This window comes from Papio anubis, chromosome 20, assembly GCF_008728515.1.
Source record: "Papio anubis isolate 15944 chromosome 20, Panubis1.0, whole genome shotgun sequence".
Taxonomy (NCBI): domain Eukaryota; kingdom Metazoa; phylum Chordata; class Mammalia; order Primates; family Cercopithecidae; genus Papio; species Papio anubis.
Window position 1 is genome coordinate 120,393 of NC_044995.1, and position 14,244 is coordinate 134,636.

At 53.4% G+C, this 14,244-nt stretch overlaps 1 protein-coding gene across 1 annotated transcript in view; it reads left to right on the forward strand.

Annotated features, from left to right (window-relative positions):
• Window positions 1-8,907: 8,907 nt before the first annotated feature.
• Window positions 8,908-14,244, forward strand: part of LMTK3 (lemur tyrosine kinase 3) — a 29,093-nt gene continuing 23,756 nt past the window's right edge. The window contains 7 exon segments of the mRNA XM_031660358.1: window positions 8,908-9,059; window positions 10,227-10,290; window positions 10,794-11,208; window positions 12,117-12,250; window positions 12,537-12,687; window positions 13,198-13,274; window positions 13,741-13,859. Coding sequence (XP_031516218.1) covers window positions 8,908-9,059; window positions 10,227-10,290; window positions 10,794-11,208; window positions 12,117-12,250; window positions 12,537-12,687; window positions 13,198-13,274; window positions 13,741-13,859 — 1,112 coding nt within the window.

Here is a 14,244-nt window from a genome sequence, read left to right on the forward strand (position 1 = left end):
GCGTGGTGGCGGGTGCCTGTAGTCCCAGCTTCTAGGGAGGCTGAGGCAGGAGAATGGCGTTAACCCGGGAGGCGGCAGAGCTTGCAATGAGCGGAGATCGCGCCACTGCACTCCAGCCTGGGCGACAGAGTGAGACTCCGTCTCAAAAAATAAAATAAAAATAAATAAATAAATAAATAAATAAATATGAACAAAATAAAAATATAAGCATACTCAGTATGTATGAATATATTTTTCTTTTCAAAAAATTTGAGGCCAGGCACAATGGTTCACGCCTGCAATCCCAACACTTTGGGGGGCTGAGGAGGGCAGATCGCTTGAGGTCAGGAGTTTGAGACCAGACTGACCAACATGGGGAAACACTATCTCCACTAAAAATTCAAAAAAAATTCAAACACTATCTCTACTAAAAATTCAAAAAAAAAATTGGCACATGCCTGTAGTCTCAGCTACTCAGGAGGCTGAGGCAGGAGAATCACCTGAACCTGGGAGGCAGAGGATGCAGTGCATGGAGATCATGCCACTGCAATCCAGCCTGGGTGACAGAGAGAGACTCCATTTCAAACAACAACAAAAATATTGAATGATACAGACCTCACATTTCATGTGCACCCTCAGTTTCATTACTATACTATCCTTGCACACCTTTTTCTGGGCGTGTGTGTGTGCATCAAAAAGCATCTTTGGGGCCAGGTGCAGTGGCTCACACCTGCAGTCCCAGCACTTTGGGAAGCAGAGGCAGGTGGATCACCTGAGGTCAGGAGCTCAGGACCAGCCCGGCCAATATGGTGAAACCTTATCTCTACTAAAATACAAAAATTAGCAGGGCGTGGTGGTGCACGCCTGTAGTCCCAGCAACTTAGGAAGCTGAGTCAGGAGAATTGCTTGAACCCAGGGAGCAGAGGTTGCAGTGAGCCAAGATTGTGCTACTACACTCCAGCCTGGGCGACAGAGCAAGAGTCAGTCACACACAGAAAAAAGGAGCTTTGGTGGGAGGCTGAGGGGGGGTGCGGATCACGAGGTCAGGAGTTCGAGACCAGCCTGGCAGACATGGTGAAACCCTGTTTCTAATAAAAATACAAAAATTAGCTGGGCATGGTGGTGGGTGCCTGTAATCCCGTCTACTAGGGAGGCTGAGGCAGGAGAACCGCTTGAAACCAGAAGGCGGAGGTTGCATCGAGCCAAGATTGCACCACTGTACTCCAGCCTGGGCAAAAGAGCAAAACTCCATCTCAAAAAAAAAAAGGAAAAAAAAGGCAGCTTTGGATTGTTGTTGCTTTCTGTTTTTTTTTCTTATTTTTAGAGATGGGAATGGGATCTTTCTTTGTTGCCTAGGCAGGAGTGCAGTGACACGATCATAGCTCACTGCCACCACAAATTCCTGGGCTCAAGGGATCCTCCTGCCTCAGTCTCCTGAGTAGCTGGAACTACAAGAAAGGTTCCCACGCCCGGCTTGTTTTCTTCTTATGTAAATTGTATCACACTATTCTCATTGTTCTGTGACTTGATTTTTTTCACTTCACATCATATCTTGGAGCTCTTGGAGCTTTCTCTTCCCAGGCCATCGTGTTCTCCCTCTTTTTTTTCTTTCTTTCTTTTTTTTTTTTTTCTTTTTTTTTTTTTTTTTTTTTTGAGATGGAGTCTCACTCTGTTGCCCAGGCTGGAGTGTAGTGGAGTGATCTCGGCTCACTGCAACCTCCACCTCCTGGGTTCAAGCAATTCTCCCACCTCAACCTCCCTAGTAGCTGGGATTACATGCATGCATCACCACACCCGGCTAATTTTTGTATTTTTAGTAGACACAGGGTTTCACCATGTTGGACAGGCTGGTCTCGAACTCCTGACCGCAAGTGATCCACCTGCCTTAGCCTTCCAAAGTGCTGGGATTACAGGTGTGAGCCACCACACCCAGCTTTTTTTTTTTTTTTTAGAGACAGGGTATCACACCGTCACCCAGGCTGGAGTGCAGTGGTTCAATCATGGCTCACTGCAGCCTCCAACTCCTGGGTTCAAGTGATCCTCCTGCCTCAGCTTCCTGAGTAGCTGGGACTACAGGTGTACACCACCATGCCCAGATTATTTTTTAATGTTTATTTTTGTAGAGCCAGGGCCCTACTATGTTGCCCAGGCTCGTCTCAAACTCTCAAACTTTGCACCAAAGTGCAAAGTGCTGTGATCACAGGAATGAGGCATCATGCCTGGCCTCAAACTGTACCCTTAAGATCCCTGCTTGCTGGCGGAGCGTGGTGGCTCACGCCTGTAATCCCAGCACTTTGGGAGGCTGAGGAGGGTGGATCACTTGATATCAGGAGTTCGAGACCAGCCTGCCCAATGCGGTGAAACCCCGTCTCTACTAAAAAATACAAAAACAAACAAACAAACAAAAAATAGCCAGGCGTGGTGGTGCATGCCTATAATCCCAGCTATTTGGGAGACTGAGGCAGGAGAATCACTTGAACCTGGGAGGCAGAGGTTGCAGTGAGTCAAGACTGTACCACTGCACTCCAGCCTGGGCGGCAGAGCGAGACTCCATCTCAAAAAAAATAAATAAATAGAAAATAAATCTCTGCTTATTATTGTTTTAAATTATACCTCCATTAAAAGTGAAATAGGCCAGGCTGTGGTGGCCCACACCTATAATCCCAGCACTTTGGGAGGCCAAGGCAGGCAGATCACTTGAGGTCAGGAGTTTGAGGCCAACCTGACCAACATGGTGAAACCCCGCCTCTCCTAAAAATCCACAAATTAGCCGGGCGTGGTGGCACACGCCTGTAATCCCAGTTACTCAGGAGGCTGAGGCAGGAGAATCTCTTGAGCCCAGGAGGCGGTGGCTGCAGTGAGCCGATATCGCACCACTGCACTCTGGGCAACAAAGAGAGACTCTGTCTTAAAAAAAAAAAAAAAAAAAAAATAGGCCCGGGCGCGGTGGTTCAAGCCTATAATCCCAGCACTTTGGGAGGCTGAGGTGGGCGGATCACGAGGTCAGGAACTCGAGACCATCCTGGCTAACATGGTGAAACCCTGTCTCTACTAAAAATACAAAAAACTAGCCAGGTGAGGTGGCAGGCGCCTGTCCCAGCTACTTGGGAGGCTGAGGCAGGAGAATGGCGTGAACCCGGGAGGCGGAGCTTGCAGTGAGCTGAGATCCGGCCACTGCACTCCAGCCTGGGTGACGACAGAGCGAGACTCCATCTTTAAAAAAAAAAAAAAGTGAAATAAATGCTGTTTTGGCAGATATGGGAAAAGAAAAAATTTAAAAAGTAAAAACAAAAAAAAAAAAGTGAAATAAAATACCATTATTGATATTGCTGTCCCTTCAGCTTCTTTCTTTTCTTTTTTTTTTTGGAGACGGAGTCTCGCTCTGTCGCCCAAAGTGCTGTGGCTGGATCTCAGCTAAATGCAAGCTCCGCCTCCCGAGTTTACACCATTCTCCTGCCTCAGCCTCCCGAGTAGCTGGGACTACAGGCGCCTGCCACCTCGCCTGGCTAGTTTTTTGTATTTTTTTTTTTTTTTTTTAGTAGAGACAGGGTTTCACTGTGTTAGCCAGGATGGTCTCGATCTCCTGACCTCGTGATCCGTCTGTCTTGGCCTCCCAAAGTGCTGGGATTACAGGCTTGAGCCACCGCGCCCGGCCCAGCTTCTTTCTTTTCGTCCACCCAACCGGCCTGCTGGAATGGGGGCTTGTTTTGTTTGCTGAATGGATGAATGAATGAATGAATGAATTAGTGAATGAAGTCTGAGGCAGCATCCTGGCCTCATGGAATATTCCTCCCCCAGCCTCTCATACCCTAATGGTCCTTCAGTTTCATAAAAGAGGAGGAGGCCGTGTCCCCCCAGTCCTGCAGCCTGGTCACCCTGGTCACCCTGCTTGCACACACACTCACTTTCCCAGTGGAGACTCAACTCCTTGGCTCTGCAGACAGAGCCTCTGGCAACCTCACCTCTGCCCACTGTTGGGGCTGTCTCTCCCTGTCATCCTAGCCTCATTCCTGCAGTCACACTCACTGAGACTCTTCTGTGTACCTGGCGCTGGGGACATAGCAGGAAACAAAAGCAAAGATCCTTGTTCTCCAGGGCTCCATGCACGAATATGCGGCCCCAAGTCAGGTGGAGCTGATTGCAATTATGAAAAATGATACAGGGACTGGCCGCGGTAACCCCAGCACTTTGGGTGGCAGAGGCTGGAGGATCACCTGAGGTCAGGAGTTCGAGACTAGCCTGGCCAACATGGTGAAACCCTATCTCTACTAAAAATAGAAAAATTAGCGGGGCTTGGTGGTGCCTGTAATCCCAGCTACTCAGGAGGCTGAGGCAGGAGAATCGCTTGAATCTGGGAGGCAGAGGTTGCAGTGAGCTGAGATTGTTCTATTGCATTCCAGCCTGGGTGACAGAGCAAGACTCTGTCTTAAAAAAAATAATAATAAAGGACGCTGGGTATCGTGGTCACGCCTGTAATCCCAGCACTTTGGGAGGCCTAGGCAGGTGGATCACCTGAGGTCAGGAGTTTGAGACTAGACTGGCCAACATGGTGAAACCCCATCTCTACTGAAAATACAAAAATTAGTCTGGCGTGGTGGTGGGCGCCTGTAATCCCTGCTGCTTGGGAAGCTAAGGCAGGAGAATCACTTGAACCCGGGGAGTCAGAGGTTGCAATGAGCCGAGATCGCATCATTGCACTACAGCCTAGGCGACAAGAGCAAAACTAGGTCTCAAAAAAAAAAAAAAAAAAGAAAGAAAGAAAAATTAAATGGGTTAAGGGACAAGAAGGGCATAAGGGTCAGGGTTGCTGCCTTGGTAGCCAAGGAAGGCATCTCTGGGGAGGCCACACGTGGGCAGAAGCTTAATTGAAACAAAGACGTCAGCCAGGTGCAGATCTGGGGAATGGGGAGTCCCCGGAGAACACAGGGCGCTGAGTGCAAAGGCCCCGAAGCTGTTTCTCGCCTGTGCAGTGTTGGAGGAACAGGGAGGCCAGCGTGGCTGGAAGGGAATGAACAAGGGGAAGTGTACCAGCAAGAGGGTAGACAGACTTGGAGGGGCGGATCATTTAGAGTCGCGTGGGCCATGGGGAGGATGTTGGCCTTTACTCCAAGTGAGATGGGAGCTGGGGGAGGGTTGAGAGCACAGGAGGGACATCAGCTAACTTTGGAGTTAAGAGGCTTTCCTGGCTGCTGTAGCAAGAAGAGACGATGGGGTGAGGAGCCGAGTGTGGAGGTCATCAAGGAGGCTACTGCAATAGTCCAAGCAAACAATGAGGGTGGAAGCAGAGGTGGTGAAAGGTGGCCAGATTCTGGAAATATTTTGAAAGTAGAGTCAGCTAATGGACTGGACATGGAGGTGTGGGAAAAAGACAGCCAGTCGGCGATGACTGGGAGGTTTGGGCCAGAGCCACCGCGCTGGGGAGGCGGTGGGCGGGGCAGGTGCAAGTTTCCTGAAGGTCCGAAGCGGTTCCACAGCTCCAGGTCTTTGTGCTCTCTGTGGCCCCTGCTTGGAAAGCCCTCCCTGCTCAGCTCCCCACCCCCAGCCTCAGCCTCAACCCTGCTCCCAGCCACAGCTGGGCCTAAATATCATCCTCTCTGGAGGCTTCTCTGCAAGGAACCCTGGTTCAGTGCAGTGCACCCTTCTGCGTCCTCATGACAACTTTCTCTTCCTCTTCCCTGGAATGGACAGTCATAGTCCATCAGCTGGGAACTTGTGCTGAGTGGACAACACCCAAGGGACCGGGGAGTGCTCCCGGCTTGAATCAGTCATCAAATGCACCTGCAGGAAATAACCTTGTTCTTTCCTTCATTCAGCAAATTTATTTTTGTTGCTATTTTTGAAATAGAGCCTTGCTCTGTAACCCCGGCTGGAGCGCAGTGGCACCATGTCAGCTCACTGCAACCTCCACCTCCTGGGTTCAGACAATTCTCATGCCTCAGCCCCCCAAGTAGCTGGGACTACAGGTGTGCGCCGCCACGCCTAGCTAATTTTTGTATTTTTTATAGAGACGAGGTTTTCCCTTGTAGGCCATGCTGGTCTTGAACTCCTGACCTCAAGGGATCCTCCCACCTTGGCCTCCCAAAGCACTGGGTTTCCATTGCAAGTTAACTTATAAACCTATTTTTATAAAAATAACTATTTGGTGGGGTGTGGTGGCTCAAGCCTGTAATCCTAGCACTTTGGGAGACTAAGGCGGGTGGATCACCTGAGCTCAGGAGTTCAACACCAGCCTGGGCAATATGGTGAAACCCCGTCTCTACTAAAATACAAAAAATTGGTCAGGCATAGCGGCCGGCGCCTGTAATCCCAGCTACTTGGGAGACTGAGGCAGGAGAATTGCTTGAACCTGGGAGGAGGTTGCAGTGAGCCAAGATTGCACCACTGCACTCCAGTCTAGGCGACAGAGCAAGACTCTGTCTCAAAAAAAAAAACCCAAAAGCTGGTCGCAGTGGCTCATACCTGTAAGCTCAGCACTTTGGGAGGCCGAGGCGAGTGGATCACCTGAGGTCAGGAGTTCAAGACCAGCCTGACCAACATGGTGAAACCCCGTCTCTACTAAAAATACAAAAATTTCCAGGCCTGGTATCGGGCGCCTGTAATCCCAGTTACTCAGGAGGCTGAAACAGGAGAATCACTTGAACTCGGGAGGCGGAGGTTACAGTGAGCTGAGATCACCCCCATTGCATTCCAGCCTGGGCAATGAGATGAAACTCCATCTCAAAAAAAAAAAAAAAAAAACCATTTTCAAAAAAAAACTCAGTGCATCGCGTGGCATTGTGTCATTTGGAAATTTTTTTTTTTTTTTTTTGACAGCGTTCCACTCTGTCGCTCTGTGGCCAGGCTGGTCTCAAACTCCTGACCTCAAGTGATCCACTGGCATCGACCTTCCAAAGTGCTGGGATTACAGGCATGAGCCACTGCGCCCAGCCGATTTTTCAGATTTTAAACAAGGTCACAGGAGTATCTACTGCTTCTGTTGAACAACCCCAGAGGGGCTTGGCAGCCAACCTGTCATCCAATGCTGGAGTATTCCATGGTGAGACTTAGTTAGGAACAATCTCACCTTACAAAAGAAACAGTTTAAGAGTGTGAAGCCTCGGCTAGGTGTGGTGGCTCACACCGCTAATCTCAGCACTTTGGGAGGCCAAGGGGGGTGGATCACATGAGACCCGGAGTTCGAGACCAGCCTGGCCCACGTGGTGAAACCCTGTCTCTACTAAAAGTACAAAATTATCCGGGCGTGGTGGCACACACCTGTAATCCCAGCTACTAGAGAGGCTGAGGCAGAAGAATTGCTTGAGCCTAGGGGGCAGAGGTTGCAGTGAGTAGAGATAATGCCACTGCACAGCCTAGGCAACAGAACCAGACTCTGTCTCAAAGAAAAAAAAAAAAAAAGAAAGAAAAGTTTCATATATGGGCCATGCACGGTGGCTCAGGCCTGTAATCCCAGTACTTTGGGAGTCTGAGGGAGGTAGATTGTTTGAGGCCAGGAGTTTGAGACCAGCCTGGGCAACACAAGGAGACTCCCTATCTCTACAAAAATAAAATTTTAAAAATTAGCCTGGTGTGGTGGCATGCACCTGTAGTCCCAGCTACTCCAGAGGCTGAGGTGGGAGGATTGCTTGAGCCCAGGAGTTTGAGGCTGCAGTGAGCTATGATTGCACCGCTGCGCTCCAGCCTGGGCAACAGAGCAGCACCCTGGCTCAACAACAACAACAAAAAGTTTCATACATTAACATTTCCTTTATACTGAGCATGCAGTCTGCTATGGAGTTCTAGTTTATTCTATTCCATTTTTCTTTTCTTTTTTTCTTTCCTTACTTTTTTTTTTTTGAGACGGAGTGTTACTCTGTCGCCAGGCTGGTGTGCAGTGGCGTGGCAATCTTGGCCCACTGCAACCTCTGCCTCCCGGGTTCAAGAGATTCTCCTGCCTCAGCCTCCTGAGTAGCTGGGACTACAGGCAACTGCCACCATGCCCGGCTAATTTTCGTATTTTTAATAGAGACGAGGTTTCACCATGTTGGCCAGGATGATTTTGATCTCTTGATCTCGTGATCCGCCCCCTTCAACCTCCCAAAGTGCTGGGATTACAGGCGTGAGCCATCACGCCCGGCCCCCCATTAAAAAAAAAAAAAAAATGCTGATTGCCACGGAGTATTTTTTGTCTTTCTTTCTTTTCAGAGAGTGACTTTGTTTCTGAGACCACCGAGGATCTTGATATCACCCCTGCTAATGGCTGGGCGCTCACAGTTTGAAAAGCTCTAGGGAACCCCCTGTTACTCCCCAGACAAGACCCACTCCATCCCCACCCTGACTCAGAGGTGCCTGGCAGTGCTTAAGCCCTAATGTGCAATTATTCCACTCGTGGCTGCTTTCCTTGAATCCTCGAGACTTCCAGAAGTTGAGGGAACACGTCTCGCTTGCTTCCTGCTGCGGCCCCAGCTTCTGGCCCAGCGCCTGCCTAATCACATAGTGGGTGCCTAATAAACGTTTGTTGAGTGAATACATGAACAAGCGAGCTGGGGCCAGAGTCAGGACTGCAGCCCCGCTTGTGCCACTCCCTAGGACTCGATAATTCTGCTCACGTCACTTCCAAAGTCCCATGCAGCGGACCCTCCCTCGGCTTCTGCTACCCGCATCCAGCCGCGGCTTAACCTGAGCCTCCTTACTGGGTTGAGCAGGACTACATTTCCTACAAGTCTCAAGGCCAGGACTACACTTCCCATAAGCCTCTGCTTCCGCCAGGTTCTGTGCCCTTCAGCCACCGGGGCAGCAAATTGCGTCTTTTCTCACTCCCCGCCCCCCGATTGCATCCCCTCCACCCTGCAGCCCTTCCGTGCGCCCCCTCCCTCCCGTGATGAACCTGCCTCAGTTTCTCCAATGAGACACCCCGAAGGCAGCCCCTTCCCCCTTCCCCTGAGCCCCCAGATGAGGAGGGCTGCGCTCTGCGGGGAGTGTGCACTGCCCGGCCGGTGTGCGCCACGGCTGCGCGTTTTGGTGGAAAGCCCTGGGCCCCTGCTGGGGGGTTGGGGTGGGGGGCTGGGTCGCCTGCGCCGAGTGTTGCTGAGGCTGCGTCTTGGGTGCGCAGCTCCGGCCCAGCCTCACCCAGGGGAACGCCTCGCAGGTGCTCACGGACGATGGAGAGGTCCGCGCCCAGGGTGGGAGTCCGCGCTTCCGGGTGTGTCTGCAGCTCGGGGCGCTGGAGGGTGGGATGTGACCCCGAGACGGCGGCGGCCTGGCACGTGATGTATGTGTGTCCTTGTCTGATGTGTCGGTGTCCCCGATGGACCGGGTTCCAGTCCCAGCTTTGCCACTTCCCGGCTTGTGTGCCTTGGGGCAGGTGACTACCCCGCGCTGTGCCTCAGTTGCCTCATCTGTACAATGGGCATGATTTAAAAATACCTGTCTCAGAGGGCGGTTATGAGGATTGCAAGGTAATTCTGTACGTGTAAAACGCTGCGGACGATACCTGGCACAGACTAAATACTCATAAGAATAAATACATTAAATAAACTATGATCATGTATCTTTTGTATGAGGCAAGTGCTGTGGTTGTGTAATGTCTGCGAAACCTCACGGGAAACGTGGGTATTTGCGATCCGTGTGTCTGTGCGCGTGTCTGTGTCTGTGTTGTGGGTGTGTGAATCTTTGTATGTGTTATGTGTGCCCGTGCGTGTTTCTGCATGTGATGTGTGACTGTGGTGGGGTTCTGCGTCTTTGTAACCTTGTGTGAAAGGTGTGTGTATTTGTGATGTGTGTGTCCAAGTCTGTTTAGGTATGTGATACATGCATCTCTGTGTGTCTATGTATTTGATCTGTGTGCCTATGTCTGTGTTTATGTATAGTGTGTGACTGTGTATATGTGCATGTTATATGTGTCTGTGTATATCAGTGTGTGGTGTATTTATGTGCATTTTTGCATGTGATTTATGTAGCCCTGTGTGTATGAGTTGTGTGTGCCTGTATGCATGTGTAGGTAATGTGTCTGTATGTATCCATGTGTGTGAAGTGTGTGTCCGTGTGAATGATGCATGTTACATGTCCATATATATGCATGTGTTATGTTTCTGTGTACTCACGTATGTGATGTGCCTGTCTCTGTGTAGCTGCTGGGTCCGTGTCTATGTTAGTTCATATGATGTATGTGTCTGCGTGTGTCCATGCAATTGCTGTCTGTGCATGTCCATGTGACATGCATGTATGTGATACTTGTGTCTGTGGGTATTCTTTGTTGCTCATTTGTCTAGGGGCTCTCTGCGTGGCTGTGACTATGAGTGTCAGCATGTCACAGTGGTGTCCGTGGGGATCTTTGTGCTGTGTGCGTCTGTGGATTTGGGGCTTTACTTTGTCTGGGGCATGTGTGGGTCTTTGTGATGCTTTGACGTTCCTGCGTGGCCGGGTGCATCTGTGCTGGAAGCCGGCCTGCCTGTGCGTTTCCAGTGCGGTCCCTGCGTCTTTGTGTGTGACGTGTACGTGTCCCCGTCTGCTGATGGCTGTCCACCTTTGTATGTGATGCGCTTGTCTATGAGGGTCCCTGCAACGTGTGTCAGCTGTGTGTGGGCTGCGCGTGCCTGACATCTGCATCTTGGCGTGTAGCACATGTGTCCATGCTGGTGGCATGTCACAGCGGTGTCCGGGCCAGGCACCCGTGGGCCCTGCCCCCCCCTTCCCCCTCCCCGCCGCAAGCGTGTGCCAGTCCCTGTCTGTCCCTCCCCCTCCCATTTCCTCCCCTCCCTCCTGGCAGCCAATGCTACGGGGGAGCCAGTTGCCATGACGACGCTCCATCCTCCCTCCTCCCACCCTTCCTGTGACAGGCTCTCTGCTCCCCCAATCCTGGCTGCCCTCGGGGGCGGGGCCCTCTTTCTCGCCCCCCCCATCCTACCCTCTCCCCCCCACCCCAGCAACCCCGGCTCCCCAGCTCCTCTCCTCTGTCCGCCTCTCCATCCCTTCATCCGTCTGTCCCTTCAAAGAGGGGGAGGGGGGTACCTGAGCCAGCAAGCAGCCCCTCCCTCCCCCTGTCCTGCGTCTCCTGCCCCTCTCCTGGGCCGGGAGGAGGCCAGGGTCGCGCGGGTCCCCATGGCTGGGGGCTGAGGGCCCGCCCCCCCCTCCTCCCCAGCCGCCACCACCTCCACCTCCCTGCCATCCTCGACAAGATGCCTGCCCCCGGCGCCCTCATCCTCCTTGCGGCCGTCTCCGCCTCCGGCTGCCTGGCGTCCCCGGCCCACCCCGGTGAGTCTGTCGGGCCATCCGTCTGTCCGGCGGCCCCCACCCGCGCGGTGGCCTCGCTGTCTTCCCAGGGGTCTGTCTGCAGGTCCTGCCCCGTCACCTGGTGCGCGTCTTCCCGCAGCCCAGCCGGGCCCGGAGAGACGGGGACGGTGCCTCTGTCAGCAGGGCCTGTGGGAGGGAGGCTGGGGGCTGGGTGGGGAGGGGGCTCCGTTTGGGCAACATGTGTGTATGCGTGCACGCATGTGTTTGTGCTGGTGTGTGCAGGAAGCCGGGGAAGGATAGGGCCTCTGGGAGAATTGGGGGCAGAGGACAGGAATACTATTTCTAAGGGGGACACAACACGAGAGGCTGTCTCTGGCTTCTGGGGAGACCCAGGGCTTGCGGAGTTCCCTTCTTTGGGTCTCGGGCTGGGGATAGAGGACATCGGTGTGCGCCAAGCGTCCCTAAAAGAGACAGATCTCAACCCCACAAACTGGGGGGTTCCAGCATGGGGCAAGAATCCTCTCCCAGCCTGCAGCTTAGAGCTCGTCCTCCTCCCCAATGAGGGGGTAATGAGGCTGTCCATGGGAGCGTATTTTAAATTCTGCAAGCTCCAGGCTTCACTATTACTCCTCTTTCCTTCAGCCCTCACTGGAATTCATCCAAGCCTGGGGTGAGGGGATGGGGTGGGGTGAGGTGGGGGGGTCCCAGTTTGGGACCAGAGGAGAGACCCCACCCCCAATCCAACCACTTGGGAAGGCCCCAAACTACAACTCCCACAATGCCTTGGGCCACTCTGCACCTCTGCCAAGGGACCCTGGTCGCAGAGCATCATGGGAGTTGTAGTCCAAGACGTGCCGGGACGGGAGGGGGCATGATTCCGGTATCCAGGGACTTGAAGCTGGGACCCCAGCCCAGCCCTGTGCCCGCAGATGGATTCGCCCTGGGCCGGGCTCCTCTGGCTCCTCCCTACGCTGTGGTCCTCATTTCCTGCTCCGGCCTGCTGGCCTTCATCTTCCTCCTCCTCACCTGTCTGTGCTGCAAACGGGGCGATGTCGGCTTCAAGGTGAGGTGCATGAGGGGATTCAACCTGGGGAGGAAGACTCCAGCAAGGCCTTTACCCCCAACACAGGTGGTTGGTGGGGAGAGGGGGGCAGTAAATCCGAGAGCACCTTCTAGCTTGAAGCTATGGCAAGATCTGGAGCCTTGGGATGGAGAAACGGGGGGATGGAAATTGGGTTGGGACTGGGAGACAGTTACAAAAATGAAGGGGAGACAAACGTAAGAGAAAGACGATGGCGTGTCTCTCAGCCCTGCGTTCTCCAACTCCTCCTCGCCTCTCTCGGCCCCAGGAGTTTGAGAACCCTGAAGGGGAGGACTGCTCCGGGGAGTACACTCCCCCTGCGGAGGAGACCTCCTCCTCACAGTCGCTGCCTGATGTCTACATTCTCCCACTGGCTGAGGTCTCCTTACCAATGCCTGCCCCGCAGCCTTCACACTCAGGTACTGCCCCACGCCATGACCGGAATCCCATGGTGTCCCGGGAAAGGCCAGAAGATGTTGAGTGTCTTCCTTTAGGGGCTGGGGCGGTTGAGACCAGGGGCAGCCAACGGGAAAGGCATAGGTGGGAGCCCCGGAATCCTGGAAGCAGCCTATGGGAAGGCAGACAAAGATCATCTTGGTGGTAGCCATTGCTTAATCCAAAACCAGATTTGGGGATTCTTGTGGGGCAAGCAGTGGTGAGATTAGCATAGAGCACAGTCTCAGAGGCAACCAATGGGAGGCTGAAATCACATCATAGGAGCTTGGGATGCCAAAGGGAAGGACTGATTGGATGCTGGAGTCTTGTGAGCAGCCAATGAAGAAGCTGAGATTCTGACATGGAATGTGGGTGGCAGCCAATGAAAAGAGAGTGATGTCTGCTCTGACCCCAGTCCCCACTGACTTGGGGTGTGTTGGTGGCACTCGGGAAGGGGGAGAGGCTCAGGGGCTTTCCCCTCTTGCCCTCCCCAGACATGACCACCCCCCTGGGCCTTAGCCGCCAGCACCTCAGCTACCTGCAGGAGATTGGGAGTGGCTGGTTTGGGAAGGTGAGTGGGCTGGGGAGGGGAGGCAGGGCTCCATGGATCCGAGCTGTCCTCCTGTTCTGTGTCCACACCCCTGCTCTCACCACTTCTCATCTATCCCTCGCCTCCTCCCCGTGCCCCCTCAGCCTCCCATTCCCCCTCCGTCCACCTCTCACCGGCTCCCACCCGCCCCATCCCCGACATCTGTCAGTCAGCGCCTCCCTCCTCACTCCATTGACCACTCCGCCGCGCCACCCGGCTCTCCACGCGTCCGTCCGTCTGTCCATCCTTCCATCCGTCCCTGCGTCCATCGGATTCTGGGCCCGTGAGTGTCTCACCCCATGTCTGGTGTGGGTCAAGGGTGGTGGGATGTGGAGGGAGAAGCTGGGAAGGAGCCGGGGGTTGGGAGCTGTGTGGTGGAGTGGAGCTGGTCCCAGGGGATGGGGCTGGGGAACTGGCACTCGCTGACTCCTGGGTTCCCCTTGACCAGGTGATCCTGGGAGAGATTTTCTCCGACTACACCCCTGCCCAGGTGGTGGTGAAGGAGCTCCGAGCCAGCGCAGGGCCCCTGGAGCAACGCAAGTTCATCTCGGAAGCCCAGCCGTACAGGTACTGGGGGTATTTCAGTGGGTGTGTGCCTTGTTGAGGTGACATTCAGGAGTGGAAGGAGCGCTGTATGGGTCAAACGTGGAATCTACCTCTTCCCAGCTGTGCAGCTCTGGCAGGAGAACTTCCCTCCCTGAACCTCAGGTTCTTCCTCTGGACCGAGCTAAGGGTGGGAAATGAGAGGCAGGATGGCGGAGGAGGTGGGAGCCCAGAAGCTGAGCTAGAGGCCTGTTCCTCTCCCCTCTGAACCTCCGGATCTTCATCTGGAAAGTCAGTCCAAGAAGCCCTAGTGTCCTTATGAAGTGGGCAGCTGAGAGGATGTGAGATTCCCATGTTCAATGTTGGGTACCGGCTGGTGCTTCCCTTCCCCAGGCCACAGACTAGGTTC